Source organism: Channa argus, chromosome 3 (assembly GCF_033026475.1).
Source record: "Channa argus isolate prfri chromosome 3, Channa argus male v1.0, whole genome shotgun sequence".
In the NCBI taxonomy this organism is placed as follows: domain Eukaryota; kingdom Metazoa; phylum Chordata; class Actinopteri; order Anabantiformes; family Channidae; genus Channa; species Channa argus.
Genome location: NC_090199.1, coordinates 5,205,970 through 5,223,428, shown reverse-complemented (window position 1 = coordinate 5,223,428; position 17,459 = coordinate 5,205,970). Strand labels below are relative to the sequence as shown.

The 17,459-nt window shown below is 42.4% G+C and overlaps 1 protein-coding gene across 4 annotated transcripts; it reads left to right on the top strand.

Annotated features, from left to right (window-relative positions):
• The first annotated feature begins 4,478 nt into the window (after nt 1-4,478).
• Nucleotides 4,479-16,773, top strand: LOC137123281 (E3 ubiquitin/ISG15 ligase TRIM25-like). 4 transcript variants are annotated; one of them, XM_067496775.1, is made up of 9 exons: nt 4,479-5,578; nt 6,402-6,491; nt 7,673-7,753; nt 7,918-8,070; nt 9,506-9,665; nt 11,456-11,494; nt 12,373-12,453; nt 12,914-12,994; nt 14,172-16,773. In XM_067496775.1, exons 1-9 carry the CDS (start codon nt 4,982-4,984, stop codon nt 14,723-14,725), a joined length of 1,836 nt encoding a protein of 611 aa, XP_067352876.1. In that variant the 5' UTR covers nt 4,479-4,981; the 3' UTR covers nt 14,726-16,773. The 4 variants fall into 4 exon arrangements, with proteins under 4 accessions (XP_067352876.1, XP_067352879.1, XP_067352878.1 ...); XM_067496777.1 differs by having other exon boundaries at nt 4,482-5,578; nt 12,376-12,453; nt 14,172-16,772; XM_067496778.1 differs by lacking the exon at nt 12,373-12,453 and having other exon boundaries at nt 4,480-5,578.
• Nucleotides 16,774-17,459: the final 686 nt, after the last annotated feature.

Here is a 17,459-nt window from a genome sequence, read left to right as displayed (position 1 = left end):
AGACTCAATCAAGTAATCGCACTTCCTGACGGGAAAACTTTCAAAGTACAACCACATGAGTTACAACATACTTCCGGCTAATATATATATATATATATATATATATATATATATATATATATATATATATATATATATATATATATATATATTGGAGCAGGGGCAGATGTTTTGTCACCTTTATATATATATATATATATATATATATATATATATATATATATATATATATATATATATTGGAGCAGGGGCAGATGTTTTGTCACCTTGGCTCATGCTACTTTCCCACTTGTCTTAGGGCTGGCAAACACCAAGCCTGCAGTCGGCAGGCAGTCAAACAAGGCGGAGCCGTCAGTGGCTGTCGGTCAGCCTAGTTTTTTGGGGTGTGCCTCACCCTGTCAGCGGTACTCAGACTGATCGAGGTGCAACGCCAGTACATTCGTTTACCTATTATCAGAAATATTGTGGATTGTGAATTGTCAGAAACCCTCTGTGGTGAGTGAGTGGTGTGAAAATGGTCAACTATTGCCACTTTTTTTTTACAGTTTATCTGTTGTCAGCTTGGTGTGTTAAGGCCCTTACATTCAGTACATGGAAACTAGGGATCAAATTTCCAGCTCAATCAGTGACACATCTTCATATGTATTAGCATATGTATTTGTTGGATTGGAGAAATCAATATTTCTACTTCTCAGTCATCAACCTGCTGAGTTCTTGGGGTGTCTTGAGCTCCGGGAATACATGGAGGAAAAAAAATAACGAAATAAGCATCAGTCACAAACCATTCACCAGACAACTTATCGGAGCCCACAGAGCCTGGTGTCATCTGTTCATCAAGCCAGAAACAGCAAAGGATAGCAAGACACTTCGCCTTCTTCCTTCCTCTTCAGTACTCAGAGTTACAGACTTATGAAAACGCAGCTCTATCCAAAAGCATTGCGCAACAGTTATGTGTACGTGTTTAAAGCTATGATTTTATGAATAGTTTTTTTTTTTTTTTTTTTCAATTTGGGTTTCATTTCTCTTATGTTAACCAACTTATTGTGACATTTTTAAAGTTCTTTTGTTTAACATTTTAAGCTATAAAAATCCCAACTGAGGCCAAAGAAGATTCCCCAATTTTATAGTAGATTTGCTGGCAAGAAGCTTAATGGTGTGACTTGTTTTTCTAACAGTGCCCATCTCAATTTGAAAGGGAACTGTGTGTTAGGATGCAAACTGACAGTAGGCTGAGTCACACAGTAAGTCACTAACATGCCTGATAGAGAAGACAAGCATACTTAAGATGTTCCCATTGCAAAAAGTAAAGACAGACCAATCAGACGAGTTGACTGTTGACACACCCCTCAATGGGAGGTTATCAAGTACTTATTAGTGCATAGTTATGCTTCATAAGGTAGCCTTCTACCCTCCAGGCATGTGATGGAGCTGACATGTAGTGCCCATAGTAAGTATTACAGTATTAGTAGTGACGGTGACATATTTTAAAAACGGAAAGTCTGCTTAGGGGGACGTCGGGGTGGATGGGTAAGGTGAGGGGCTATCGCTCAGCTCGCAGACTAGTTGTACATGAATCACAAGATCCATGATTCCTGGTTCTTCCTGGCCACATGCCAAAGTGATCCTCAAGTTCTTGTTTGCTAATTGTAATTGTAAAGCAGATCATTTTAAAGTGTGAGACAGCAGCGTGCTGCCCACTTCTGATTGGTCATATATAACTGGAGGAGGAGCCAACAGAGAACCAGGCCAGCCAATGGTTGAACGCATCATAGCACATGATAAGAGCCCACTAAACCTTCTCAACTGATTTCACTGTTCTATGGCATGATATGAACCTACTGACCATCTGGGTAGATAGGGGGCTACCTACTGAACTACACTTGCTGCATGCGCTGTTAACGAATGACAACAGCCCACTGAAAGATGTGATTCCTTCCAGATCAGATGTACTAATAATGGCACTGCCTTTTGTAGAAATGACCAAAAAGGTGTCAAAGGACACAGTGCATTGTAGACCCCTCTAGTGACAGATCTGCAAACACGCGGGCTGCTTTATTCCACGTTATTCCAATTTACTGAATCTGGCGTCTCTGCCTGTGCTGCATTCACAACTTCTCCCGTGACTGTTGGAGGTCTGCTCATCTAATCGATCACATGTTTAGTGTTAATGTGATGAAATGTTTGCATTTAAATATTATTGTGCACGTTGTGGGATCATACTGACATGATGGCACTTTGTTTGTTCAAAGTAGAGCCAAAGGAAGGACAATGACTTGTGCCTCACACACATTTTCAGGGAGGAACCCTGAAAGGTCTGCGTTACCAAGCTGGTTGATACTTTAAAAAAGCTGCAGTTCTCTCTAAACCGGTGTGTAGTAGTAGAATACTGTATCCTCTGTCTACTGTTCCCCGTGCTGCTGTCTCAGGAGACTGTCGCCAAAGAGAGAAAGGGCTTAACACAATTAATTCACCTCAGACCCTCATCGCCACCTTTGTTTATTTGTCCTTTCTCAGCGTTCTCACCTTACATCCATCCCTCCATCCCTCCCCTCCTTCGTCTAGGTCCCTCTCTCTCTTTCTGTCTCCCTCTTCCACTGACCAGCTGCTTTCCTCTCCGCCCCCCTCCACCACTTCCCAGCTCAGGGAGGACCAGCCAACCCAGCCCCGCCTATCACAGTCCCGCAGGTAAACCAGAGATGCCTGAGGCACACCCTGGCTAGGAAAGGCCCAGGATCGCCTTACGGCCTGGCTGAAAAGGGTCCTTTCTGAAACGGCAAGTAGATCACAACCCCACTTTCAACAAAGGGCCAGGGGAGTCGAGGGACCAGACCCCCTTTCAGGGCTTTGTCTGTCTGCCTGCTCTGAGCTCTAGGTAAGATAGGGACCTGGAATGCACTCAAGAAGTGGGATTAGAGAAACATCACAAGTGAGGAAGTCAAGAGATTAAGAATAAGAAATGTTGATGTATGTCCCTACTGTTTGGTAAGACAAATGTAACCATTAAACGCAGTGTGTACAGCCCGAATACACATGAATTGGATATTTATGTTAAAAATGTACAAAATGTGATTCAAAAGAGCCTTTTTTTTTTAACGTCTGCCTTAGATATAACTATTGTGAACTGCATTTTAATGGCTTTATTTAAGTGTGAACATGTTAAAATATAATCAATAATCAAACCACTGCTAGAACAACCAGTGTTTGGAACCTAAAATTTTATTAAATTAAATTGTGAGAATACATGTGTAAATCATTTGAAATCACCATACAGACATAAAAAAAATTACACATTTTTATATGTATATATATATATACACACACACACACACTGGCTATAAATATACATGTATATTTTTTAATATAGACAGTAGACAGGGCGTCCTCTGTGTACACTGACATATAGCACTAATCCCTCTGACAAACTAAACCACACGGACGAAACCACTTAACTCCACAGGCAGGTAAGGTGACCTGTGTGTGTGTGTGTGTGAGAGAGAGATGGCGGATTCAAAGTCACCTGAAAACCCTCATCCTAACCTTCAGTCTTCAGTTGAACTGCTGCTGAAATTCAATTCGTGGAGCCTCAGAACATACAGAAGTGTTAGAAAATACTGCCGCCTCACAGCTAAACTCTCGCCGTGCATGTGTGGGTTTCTTCCGGGTAATCTGGTTTCCTCCCAAAGTCCGAAGACATGCACGGGTGGTTACTTCTTGATTCTAAATTGCCTGTGTGTGTCTGTGTTGTCCCGAACAGAGAGACTGGAGACCTGCCCTTTTAACTGCTGGGGACAAATGCAGCATGTTGCCACTAGATGTCAGTGTGGACATGTTTCCAAACACCACAAGTCTGAGGAGCTGAGCAATGTTTAGTGGCTTTAGACACTTTTTCTTTAATCTTGATGCTTTTAATTAAAGCTCCTTTATCCAAAAATAGTGAATATATATAATATGCTGCCTAGTTACAAGGTTGGAGGTTTACGTCCCCAATTGACTGTGGTCTTTCTGTGTGGAGTTTGCATGTTCTCCCTGCGCGTCCAAAGACACGTTAGGTTCATTTGTGGGTGAAGATTCTCGTTCATCCAGGTTCTGTTATCAGAACATCGAATCATGTCAACTGGAATTGTTTTCTTCTTCATTTAACCAAGAAGAAAGAAGTCGAGTTATTAGGTTAATTGTTGACTCCAAATTGCCTGTAGGTATAAATGGAACTGAATATTTATCTGTGTTGCCTCTCTCAGATAAACTGTATATACACTAATCAGGCATAACATTATGACCACCTGTAATTTCTCCGTTTTTAGGTTAAAACTGCCAGAAAGGTGATCGTTCTACTATTTGTTTATTATCAAAGTGGGTGGTGAAGCCGTATTATAAAATGAGGTGGTTCTAATGTTGTGGACCACCATATTTAAAATGAATGAGGCAGCCAAATCATTAAGTGACCCCAGTGAAAAGGGTATAGGAATATATGCTGTTTTGTGTTTGCTTCCACAAGGATGCTGAATTCAGATGTTTAAAAAAAAATAGACTAAAACAATAAGATAAGATCAAACTTTATTGATCCCACACGGGAAATTCACTGTGGGTAACAAAAAGTAGAAATCATCTTCATGTCATAAAGACAAGCAAACACATTACAGACTTTAGGAAATGTAACAAAAATAATGGCATTGGTCCACTCGAGGATTGAAAAGAGTCCCACAAACCCGTATATTGTCGTAAAATTCCATCTACCTGGATTATTAGAAGAATGGAGCCTAAATTGTGTCAGGTACTTCAGAGCTTGTTTGCTCCTGTCAGACAACACTGAGGGCATGAAACTCTCAGACATTGACGTGATGGTGAACTGCATCCTGCTTCCTGCATCCTGACGCCTCCGCTTCTCCACAACACGCCGGCAGTCAGGAAAAGCCTCTTCACTGACAGAGACAGAGACAACAGGCGGACCTCCAGCAGCCGCCCGGGCTCACCGAGCGCGGGGATGGCCCAGGCGAATATCTCGGTGACGGAGAGCCAGTTCAGGTGTCCCATCTGCCTAGACATCCTGAAGGAGCCGGTGTCCATCCCGTGCGGACACACCTACTGCATGGTTTGCATCAACAACTACTGGGACCAGGCGGACTCGGGACACTCCAGCTGCCCACAGTGCCGGGACAAGTTCAGCCCTCGGCCGGTGCTGCGGAGGAACACGGTGCTCGCCGAGGTCGTGGACAAACTCAAGCTGAGCGAGATGGTCCCGGCGCCGGAGCTCTACGTTGAGGGGGTCGGGGACGTCCCGTGCGACTTCTGCACGGCGGAGAGCAAGCTCAGGGCGGTCAAGTCGTGTCTGGTCTGCCTGGCATCCTTGTGCGAGCTCCACGTCCTGCCGCACAGGGAGGTCAGCACGCTGCGGCGGCACAAGCTGGTGGCCGCGGTGGAGCGTCCGGCGGAGCGGCTGTGCGCGCAGCACCGCTTGGGTTTGGAGCCCGCGGGGAGCGGGTCTGACGGGGAGGTCGCGGAGTGGAGCGGGGACTGTCTGCTGTGCGAGGCCGACCAGGAGGAAGTGCATAACGTGGACCCCCAAAGAGCCCGGAGACAGGTAGAAATATAAGATACAATATAAGTGATGCCACTGATTGACAAGTGTCTCATGTGGGGGTTGTATCACCTCACTCAGTTTCTGGGTACAGACATGTTGGGGGCCAACAAATTGCACTAACAGCAATGGGGGACTCCAAAAACCAGTTTTTAGAGGATCTTCAGGAAAAACTCTTTAGATGCCAGATGTTCTCAGATGTTTTCTACCTGTGCTGGATGCAGAGAATTTGCAAACGAAACACGGCCAATAAATGAACTGGGTCAAATTAAACTTGTTCAAATTATTATTGAATAATTTCACAGACAATTTTTGTTTTTTTCCAAAATAAAACAAGGCCCAGTCTTCAAAATCCAATGTGATTTTACTAGTATTCAGCTGTTTCCTGTGTTTGAACCAGACCAAGTTAAGATGTCTGCCACACTGGAGTTTAACAGTTTTCATTTGCTTTGATTTCCTGATTATTGCCTCGAGATAATGAGCTGTTTCTGAGTGACCCCGGCTTGTTGATTTAGAGCAGTCGGGCAGTCTGTGTCCAAGGATCCAGGGATTGCGTCAGGTGAACATTAGAGGTGTAATTGCACCCTGACAACTCAGTGAAAGAGGACAAGGGGACACCTTGTAGGCTCTGAATAAATGTTATCTGTTTTGCACTCACAGTAGATGTAGGCTGCAGCGACTTCACAATAGCTTATAATCATACAAAATTGTGACCTGTAGCCCACCGATGCCACACTGTAATGCTCTAGTCACTGCCTACAGTATTCATTACATCTGTCTTCTTGTCTCTTTGTCTCTTCCGCCTGTCTCCGTCTGTCAACTCCAGCTCCAGGAAAGTCAGAGGATGGTTCAAGGCAGGATTCAAAGTGGCGAGAGAGAACTGGAGGAGTTTCAACAAAGCTTTGAGGCACTCAAGGTGCACACACACACACACACACACACACACACACACACACACACGGTTTAAAAACATCAGAGTTTAGTCAACATTGGGCTAATTAAAACCCCTGGAACACCTGGAATATATATGGTGTTGTTATCCCCATATGTCTGTGTGTGTGTGTGTGTGTGTGTGTGATGTACCATTGATCCAACAGTTGTATCATAGTTGGAAGCGCGGTGCACACAGGCTTTCATTGCTTTACATTTAGTCTGCTATGCCAGTCTTAGTATATTTATACATGTTTTCTGTGACTGGGGAACTGGTGGCTCAACGGGTAGCACATCGAGTTGGGATGCAGAAGGTCACGGGATCAAATCCCACCCCCTCAGGCGCGGCACCACCCAGCCATCCAAGGGTCACCTTGATGGCGGTCTAGCCTGGATAAATTAGGAGGGTTGTGGCAGGAAGGGCATCCGGCGCCGAAACACATACCACATCAACGTGCGGACCACGTTCTGCCGTGGAGACCCCTGAACCAGAACATTGTATAATAGTTCATATAAGGTTACTATACATTGATTAAAAGTGAGACTGAAGGCCATGATGATACTGTACAGTGTTTCGCTCCAGCGCACGGATTATTAATTCAAATCTGTGATTGTGATTCCTACCAGTCATGCAGACCTTCTCCCAAACCTCGTCTATAACATCAGACGTGCCCACTTGCCTCTCTGTGTCTCTTATCTCGTTCTCTCACAAACACAACACGGCCCCGTGTACTATTGTATCACTTTCAATTGCAGAGCTAATTTAAGTTCCAGGTTCTCTGCCACTCCTTCAGTTTTCCTGGAAAGCCTTTTCATCTCCCTGCCCGGGGCATCACCACCTTCTTCCATCTACTTTGCGGTCGCTCGATAGCTACTTGTAAAACCACTGTATTAGCTATCATGTTTTTATAAAACATGTTTCAAAAGTGTTCTGTGCATTTTCAGTCTATGGGAAACAAGGCAACACAATTTCCTTTCTGTGGATTCTCAAAAAAACAAATAAAAATTGGCAGAAAATAATAAATGTAGAACAATGGTGACTGCTTTGGCAGGATTCGGTCAGCATAAAATATTAATAGTTTCTTAATAGTTTTCCTAAGTATTTCCATTATCTTGCTTTCAGTACTACTGTGTTCCACTCTGTGTGTGTATCTGCGTGTGGTTCAGGTATCAGCGTCGGCTGTTTTGGAGGACAGCGAGGCTCTGTTCGCAGACATGACCCTCCGTCTGGAGAAATCCAAGGCAGAGGTGAGCAGCAGGAGCTCGAAGTTTTAGCAGTAATGTAACAATGACGCAATGCGAATATTAGTAATTAATCATTCATTTACGTAGATCAGAGTGGATTTCTACTAGTTACATACTGAGGGTACTGTGAGGTACTTGGAATTACATCTTCTACTTGTGTGCCGTAGGTTCGAGCGAGGATCGAGGCGAAAGAGCGAGCGGTGGTGGGGAGGGCTGAACGCGACGTGGAGATGCTGGAAAAAGACCTGGAGGAGCTGAGGAAGAGGGACGAGGAGATCGGTCAGCTGCTGCAAACAGAGGACAACGCCCATGTCCTTCAGGTGCTATTAAAAGTTGATACTTGCATCTGTAGTGTGAAAATTATCGGTAATTTAGTTTGGATGGCTCAGTCAGTGAACGGTGGAGTGCAGGGGTGGGGCGACACGTCGACTTAATCGACTTAATCGATTATAGAAGTACGTCGATTTTCAAAAGCTGTCGTTCGATGTCTTAACAAAACATAGAAGTTAACTATACACAAAGATTTGGGGCCGGGGACAATTTTGGCACAATAAAGAAATTACTTCAGATTTAGTTGTTAAAGGTTAACTAGAGCACGAAAATATAAATATATATGTGTTCTGAAATCACCGAATATGAATTTTTCATATGGAAATGATCAAAACACGATCATGAATGTGCTGAATCCAGCTATGTCCATAGTTTTCCATCCACCGTCACGTGGTGAATCGCTAACTGCTATGGACACGTTAGCTTACGTTCACCTAAAGCTGGAAGTCAGAAAAAGCCGGATGTGCTGCACTTAATGCACTAACTGTTCAGCCTAATGTGCCACAGGTTCTGATGGACACTGAGACAGTCACAGTCCCAAACCAGGCAGGACCCTGTAGCTGTCTGCAGAGTCCCCATCAGCAGCAGACAGAGGAGGACAGGGATCAGTAATAGTGATGGATTTCATGTTCATTCTTGGTCGCTGAGACTGAGACTTGTAGGCACTTGGGACTGTGGGACTTCTGTTCTGTTCTGTGGGTTATTCTGTTGAATTATGTAGCGGTGTCGTTTCAGTTGCATGTTGGGTCTGTTGTGTAGCTGGGGTTTAGCCAGTGGAGTGGAGTTTATGCTGACACCATGACTGTGAGTGCTGCTGCAGCTGATTACGTTCAGACGCTGGTCCTGTGGGCTTGTTCTCGATTTACCCAAATGAGTGCGTTGCACGAGAAGCTGAAAGAAACCTCTGTCTCCTGTGACTTTCTTCCACAGAATGTCACATTACTATGAAAAATAGCTTAAATGGTCAAAAAAATAATAATCATTAGGTGCAGCCCTAGTGAAGTGCAATGTTGGGTTGCAGCCTCGTCTTCGGTCTCAAAGCCAGAGCTTAGTACGGGGGAAATGGATACATGGACAGCTGCATGACTGCAGTCATAAAAAAACACTTTCAGTCTTTCTGTCTCCAGCTCGAACGACAAGTAATACATTAGCAATTCTTAAATTTGATACTCACCCGTGCCATCTAATGCATCCTGGAGGCCATAAGAACTCACCAGAGTGCATATGAAGAGAGCCCCTGAGAAACTATTCTGTGGACGAAAAAGGTTGAGAGGAGACAATGAGTTAACAGTGACCAGTGGAAAGACAGCACCCGCCTAAGTGCTATTTCCAAATTCAATTGAACAATGACTGGAGCAGGGAGGGTGCAGTGTGGAGGCTGCATATGATGACTCCATGTTCCACTCTTTGTCTTTATTGACTCAGGCGGCGCCACTTCTTTGCATCCCTCTCACCACTGGTAGGTACTGCGGAGCTCTCAGCCTGCCCACGGAGGCCTTCAGGGGCGCCAGGAGAGCGCTGTGCCACCTCCGGAGCCTCATCGAGGAGGTCTGCAGGGAGGAAGTGGACAAGATCAGTCGTGCAGGTACAGCAGATAATGTGATTTACTGCTGGAAAGAACAAAACGTGAATCTGAGAAGTTTGAGAGACTTCATCTCAATATATAACCATTATATTTTATTATTATTTTATATTATTAAAAAGTTTACAATCTATAGTTACTAGAAGATTCAGGATTAATTCACAATAAAATTGTGAAAATACTGAAATAAAAACCTGCTAATAAAGATTTGCTCGCATTTTATGCTTATTTAGCCATAACGTCCATTGTAATTTCTAATAAAAACACAAATTGACTAAAAAAAATAATAATTTTTTTTTTAGATTCATTGCTGTACTGAGGTAGAGCAGAAATCAGTTGAGTAAAGAAATTTCTGCTCATTGGAAAATAATTAGGTCTAAAGGGTTTAATGGATTGTTGTACAGTGCTGTGAAACACATTTTGTGTGTGTATTTCATACTAAACTGTTTCAGATCTTTAAACACAATCTAAAATAAAACAAACGCAATCAGAGCAAATACTAAATAGAAGTTTTACCCAAATAAATGTATGTATGGACGCACAAAGGCGAAGTTATACCTGAAAGGTGTAAAAGAAAAAGCATTGGTCCCCTTTAGTTACTACATCCATAAAAACTACCAAACTGAAATACATCAGTCTGGGAGGGGTTACAAAGCTGTTTTGTGAGGCTCTGGCATTCGACACATCCACATTGAGGAGCAGAATGGTTAACCACTGGAGAACTAGTCAACCTTCACAGATGTATCCGACCTTCCAAAATTAGTCTAAGAGCACAATGAGGACTCATCCAGGAAGTCAAAAAGGAAATCATCCAGACAATTTTTATGACTCCCATCCAGTGGGGAGTGGTAAGGTGAAAATCACTGGTCCTGGCTACTTGTGTCCTTGGGCAAGATACTGAACCCCAAGTTGCTCCCAGTGGTTTGGGTGAGCACCTTGCATGGCAGCCACCGCCATCGGTGTGTGAATGGGTGAATGAGAAGCAACATTGTAAAGTGTTTTGAATAAAAGCGCTATATAAGCGGCCATTTACACACTTGGATGACCCTCAATCCATCCATCCTCTTTAAATTTTTATCCTGTGTAGGGTCACTGGGGACTCTCAGCTGTCACTGATTGAGAGGTAGGGTACACTCTGAACCGGTCTTCAGTCCAACACAGACAGACGACCATTCACTTACATTCACGCCTATGAACAATTTAGAGTCACCAAATAAAATAACATGCATGTGTTTGGAAGAAACCAGAGTAAGTGGCCCAGGGATTCAAACCATCGTTTAAGAGAAAATTCTACTGACTAATGCATCAAAAGTTGAAGTGTTTCAACAAAAGGGACCTCCTTACATCTGGTGTAAACCAAAAACTAAGTTCCACGAAAAAAAAACACGAGACCTACGGTGAAGCATGGTGGTGGTAGAGTGATGGCGTGGGGCTGCCTCAGGAGCACGGAGACCTGCCAAAAAACTGGGGGAAATATGAATTGCGCTTTCTAGAATCCTGAAGGAGAACATCAGTCTGCAAGCGACTTCAGAATGGCTCAGATTGAATAAAATTAATTAATTTTATTCAAAAGTTTTTTATTATTTTATTTTATTCAAAAGTCCAGGTCAGAACTATCTAAGTTCCCAGTGGCAAATTAGGTATTGGATAACACGTTTTTAATCATTTAAAACTTGTGTGTTTTCAGAAGGGGCTCTTCTACTTTCACAGCACTATACACAAAATACCATATGACAACTCTGACACACATACAGTTTGTGTGCTTCATTTAACGCTTATTATTTCTCCTCCAGTCAATGAAAACTTCATGTCTGTTGGAGAGAGTGTAAAAGGTAAGAGTAACAAATGCTGTCACACACACACACACACACACTTTGAGAGTGTCAGGTCTGAGGTGGCAGGTGGTGACATTTAACGCTGCGAGGGACAGAGGACGGGTTAATTATTGATGCTGAAGAAGACAGGGTGATGTCTGACACCGCACACCCTGGCTCCTCTCCAGCTCTGCTCCATCCTGATCAGTTCAGCTTCGTTTAGATTGAATCAATCAAAGCCAATCCACCTCAATTTAGGTTCATTTTTTTTTAATTAAGTGATTCAACGGCAGTTACCAGATTACGCTACAATAGTTTTGTTCCCAAACTTGCATCGTTACACTAACCGATTTTAGTGGTCTAATGCTTACATCTGGCTGCAAAATCGGAGAATGCAACACAGGAAAGTCGACTTTTGACCTTAGCCAACTGTTTCTCGAGCTTTCCCAAACCAGAACCATGTTCTCTCAAGCTCCATCTACCAAAATTAACAACTTCTAATGTCTACTTGCTGAGGTTAGACATCTGCCATCTTTGTCTGCAGCCAGATACTGTGGTGACTCTTCATCCTCAATATATAGTTTCATTTTAGTGCAAAGTAGCAAATCTTATCATGTTTTATTGCTACATAAAAGTCTCAATTGTATCCGTAACTTTTTCAGCAAATCAGTTTTTTTATTTTATTTATTTATTTTTGTATTCAAGATATAATTTACTTTTGGAAAACCGGCAGCATTCATTTACAAAATCTTTGTGCCAGTTTTATATGAATAAAAACTGTGGATATTCCAGACTAACTGGGACAGTGTTTTATTTCTTTGTTTTGTTTTCTTTTTGTTAGTATTGTTAAAGTTTTTGAAAAGTATCCCAAAATCATTCATATCCACTGTGTTGAGGAGGTGGCAGAAATCTCAGCGCGGAAAACGCCAAACCTCATCAAACCCAGTCAACACTGTCTGAATGGCCACAAACTAGAGGTAAGTATAGGTCATTTTTGATGATTTGGACCTTTCGACTATCACAAACCTCTCATTTGAACAATGTTGGATCTGTGTTTGTCCTTTACTACCTCTGTTTTTTTTTTCTTCTGTGTTGACATACAAAATTAAATCTTGAATAAAAGTCATCAGAATCTCGGCCCTGTGTTGTGCGTGGTTGTGACACAAACAACTCCAATGTTTTATTACATTGAAAAATGTGGCGCTTTGGGAACATTCAATCTAAAATTCTTCTTTCCCATTTTTGCTCTGTTCCTGTTCCTTCCTGACTTTTTATTACCGCATTGTTTTCAAAATTTCACACACTTATGTCTTTTTATTTTCCTATTTCTACTGTGCTACCTTTCTACCGCTTGTCACATTTTATGACAAAATACATGTTACAGGAATAACACAGTACATCTTCTCTCTTTGTGTTTTGTCACCTGTCCCCTGACAGCTGTGCCTGCATCGGAGTTCCCTCTGTCTGTTTTGTCTCTTCAGCCAGCTGATCAGAGGATGAGAGGAGCTTTTCTCAGATGTAAGTTCTTCGTCTTTCATCACATCAATCTGTATTTTCTTGTAGTTGTTTCATTCTTCCTTTGTCGTCTACCCTCCGCTCATCCCTTCTGCCTCATCTCCCCACTCCCTCGTTACGACCATCCTGCACGTCAGGTTCCTATCTCACGACCCCCACTCTGTCTTTGACCCGTTCTCCTTTTTTCTCATCATTTTCACTCTCTCCATGCTTCTAGTTCACCGCACAACCAGAGTCTTGCTGGGAAACCTGAGAGCCCAGTCGGGATCCTCATCAGTGATGAATGGCACTTATTTATGACATCCAGGTCTGTCATTAAGACCAGTGTCATGTCCGAGAGTAACAAGCAAGCCGACAGGATGACAGCACACCAGCACCTTGTTAGGCTTTAATAATTTATTGGAAGAGGATGGTTAAGGCCACACCTGTCCTTTATCCCCTCTGTGCCCAGGTGTCAACAAAAACACTGGTCAGCTTATCGCTTTGTGATTTGTGACCCACTTAACTTTAGAACTTGGTATAAAATAAAGAAAAAGAAAATGATTAGTAACAGTCTCAATATCCAAGTTACAATATAAAAAAAATTGAGCAGATTTTCATATTTGAGATGCTGGAAGCAGTTATAAAGCTTTGGTTTCTCTTTAGCTGGACACTAAAATCCAAACTATAATTAAAGCTACCATGCAAAGAAACGACCATAATACTGGATCCACAAGATCCACAAGTGCCTCCTCGAGCCTGAGCTCACTCGAAAGGACCGGGGCTATGTGCGATGAGTCAAAATTTGAAATTCCTCTTGGAAATCAGGGAATGCCGCGTCCACCAAGCTAAAAGTGGACAGGGTCTTTTTATAAGAGTACAGTTCCGAACCCAGCGGCCACAGATGATGGTTTTTGGTGGTGCTACAGTTTTCTAACAAAGAATGCTGCCATTCGTCACATCTTTATCAGAGAAGGCAACACACTGCCAAACCACATTCTGCACTACAACAACATGGCTCTGCCATAAAAGTGTCCAGATGCAAGGCTGACCTGCTTGCAGTCAAGACCTGTCACCCATTAAATATATTTGCAGCATTATAAGATGCATAATCCGACAAAGGCGAATCAAGCCAGAATGGAAAAGGGAAATTTACAGAAATAAATATTCAATTTCCATTTTCTTTTTTCCTTCTCTTCAGTTTTCTGTCGACTCTCCTTGGACCCAAACACCGCTCACCCTACACTGGCTCTCCTGGAGGGGGGCCAAGGTGCCCACTGTGGTGAGGAGCCCCAGTCCTATCACCCTCACCCCCAGCGCTTCGATTCAGTGGCACAGGTGCTGTGCAAGGAGGCCCAGTTTGGCAGCGCCAGCTACTGGGAGGTCGAGTGGAGGGGAGGGGGATGGATTGACATTGGTGTCACCTACCGAAGCATTGGACGTAAAGGTGGCGGAAAGCCCTGCCTCCTGGGGCGCAATGAGAACTCCTGGCGGCTAAGATGTACACACGCCGGCTACGCCGCCTGGCACGACAACCGTAAGACCACAGTGGCTGCCCCGCCCTGCCCGAGGATCGGTGTGTTCCTGGAGCGGCAGAAAGGAGCGTTGTCCTTCTACAGCGTGTCGGACACAGTGCTGCTCCTACACACATTCCGGTGCCTGTTCTCTCAGCCGCTGTACCCAGCCTTCCGCCTGGACCTAGACTCCACCCTGCTCATCTGCCCCCATGAGGTCACCAATGGAAATCCAACCTAGCCATACCCGACCCCGCTTCATTCCTCATTCCTTCCTGTAAGAACTACCGGAAAGGGCTGTTAACTGTGCTCTGCTGGAGTAGGTGCAACAACATCAGGAAGAAGCATCACAGTCAGGAAGACCAATCCCAGTCTTCCACACATATCGCTCCTTCTGTGAATGTCTCAGAATTTTTCCTTTAATTGTAAAATTCTTCTTCAGATCACTGCCTCTATTACAGCACACACTACATTTGCACTAATTTTGTTTGTGCTAAAGAAAATTTTACAATTAAGGGGGGATTTTTTTTTTCTCACCACAGTTACATGCTGAGTATTTAGTACTTGTAACTACTTGAATTTAGAAATATTCTGCGTCAACTTCACCACCATGTGACATGGGAAAGCTCACTCTATTGTCATAATGAAAATGTTTCATGCAGACGTGAAATCAGCTTCACAAAGTAAAATATAAATTGAATGTTATAATGTAGTGACGGGGCAGAGTTATGGTTACCACTGTGCCCCATCCCCTTTTACTGCTGAGCCATGCTGTCGTAATACACACATTATCTGCAATTTTACATCATTTTTAAATTGTTTAAGTATTTTCTCGTGCACTCAGAGACTGATGATTACTGCTTTTCTGATTCTGAGATGCTCTTAATATATTCAGGCAATTGTTTTTTTTTAAGCATTTACACAACTTTTCTCATCTTTTGTTGCCTCTGTCCTAATGTTTTAAGATGTGTTATTGGCATCAAATTTAAAGCAAACTTAAAAAAGAAAACACCATAATATTTAAGAGTTTCAAATGATTTGAAAATCATTTCATTGTTTATTTACATTTTCCACGGCATCCTAATTTTCCTGGAAAAGGTTTGAATATGTTGCATATAAAACTCTCATATAAAACTTTTCAATTACATCATATACAGCTGCATACTGGGAATTTATGTTTTAAAAGATTTTTTAATAATTATTTTGAGTGGAGAAATGTTGGAGATGTAGTCTGCATGCTTCAATGCTGTTATCTCATTATCATACCCAACCTCTTATTTCCTCATATACACTTAGTCAAGATTAGATTTGAAAAGATGGAACTTTCTGCAACTTTAAGCCATTCACATAGATAAGACAATGTCAGATTATGCGTTAAATAAGAAGAAACATGTCAAAACAAGAACTGAAGTTTTCTTTTTGTATGGTACTCTCTACGTATTTTGTGATCACTTGACCAAGCACTGTGTAAAGCCTACAAACCAAGCCATCGTTAAAATAGAAATTTCAGCAATTATAAACCCAAAGCAATGTCTACACGAATTCAAGAAATAAAAAAGCTACTGCATAACACATCCAGTCTAACTGTCATAAACCATTCAAATGTACAGTACCTTAGTGTATCTTGCAAGTCAATCCAAAGTAAACATTTATTGCCATGAAGTGCAATTATTCCACAACCTGTAAGATGAACTGTCTACATTGGTCTATTAAACAGTATTGTCATATAGCACGTTCTCCTCCTGTCATTGTTCTTTTTGTAAAATATGCTGTATTTGTCTTTGCTGCTTTGGCAAAGATGTGTTCATTCCAACTTGCCTAGCAATAAACTGATCCATGGAGATCTGAGCAGCTGGTCTCAGGAAAATTCTGTCAATCAGTTGACCTTTAATACTCTATATAACCCCTCATTCATTTTAAATAGGATGGCCAAAACACCTCTTCTTATAATGCACTCAAGTACGACTCTACCCCCCCCCCCTTGACCTCAATAATAAACAGAGAGCAGCATTATCACCTTTCTGAAAGTTTCAACTTAAAAAAAGGGTTGAAATTATAACTCATGGCAGAGCCACTGCATTGGATTGCATTAAATTGCACAGGTGATCATAATGTTATGCCTGAGCGGTGTAGTTGGCGCTGTTTTAGCCATCCAACAGATCTGAGTCTCTAACCAGCTCTTAAAAAATAGACTGCAAATTCGACCAATGCTGTCAGATTAGTGTTGAAACACCTGGCTGATTCATAATTAGATTAGGTAATGACAGATTTGGTAATCATTACATTCTTTAACATATAGCTTGCCTAATATTTGTATCCAAAAATGTATGTATGTACAGTATATTCCACCTTTGAAATGTATCAAATTACTGACAAACAGTTCTATAAAATAAGTTTTAAAGCTCCCCACTTGCAGAATGCAGCCTGGCTGATACTTACAGATCTGCAGGCCTACCATCAGGAGATGGAAACCAGGCCCCCCAAGAGTCCTTTGTAAAAAGGGGCCCAGTAAACCTCCTCAAACCATCCATAAAAGCACCACTGCTGCAAAACCACCTGTGTGGTTCACGTCTATATGGTATAGGCTTCATGCCCATTCAAACTGAGGGGGGACGTGAGATAATAGGTCTTCTTTGACTGGGACCACTCAGATGCTCATGGCACTAGATCACAGTAAAAACTGGCTTTAACTGTTCCTCGTGCCAAATCGGAAGTAAAGAAAACTGGTTTCTGGTAGCCTGCTGTTGGCCTTACTGTACAACTTAAAGTTAGAGATACTCAACACATATTTACAAACTTATATTAATAAAAACACTTACTAAATATTAATTAAACTAAATATAAACTAATTATTAATTTAAAAATAAGTGAAATGTTTCGACATAAAGACTGTTTTGCTGTGTTTTGCTGCTCGCGTTTTGCCCTCGGTTTCTGCCTGACAGTCTAACCTGAGGGAAGCACACTCCGCCCTCACA

What these genes read in the sequence shown, in the direction of transcription:
- LOC137123281 (XM_067496775.1), top strand. Translation starts at nt 4,982, where the DNA reads ATGGCCCAGGCGAATATCTCGGTGACGGAGAGCCAGTTCAGGTGTCCC. An exon ending in AAAGCTTTGAGGCACTCAAG is followed by an intron (nt 6,492 to 7,672) that starts GTGCACACACAC and finishes CGTGTGGTTCAG; the next exon opens with GTATCAGCGTCGGCTGTTTT. An exon ending in GAGAGGAGCTTTTCTCAGAT is followed by an intron (nt 12,995 to 14,171) that starts GTAAGTTCTTCG and finishes CCTTCTCTTCAG; the next exon opens with TTTTCTGTCGACTCTCCTTG.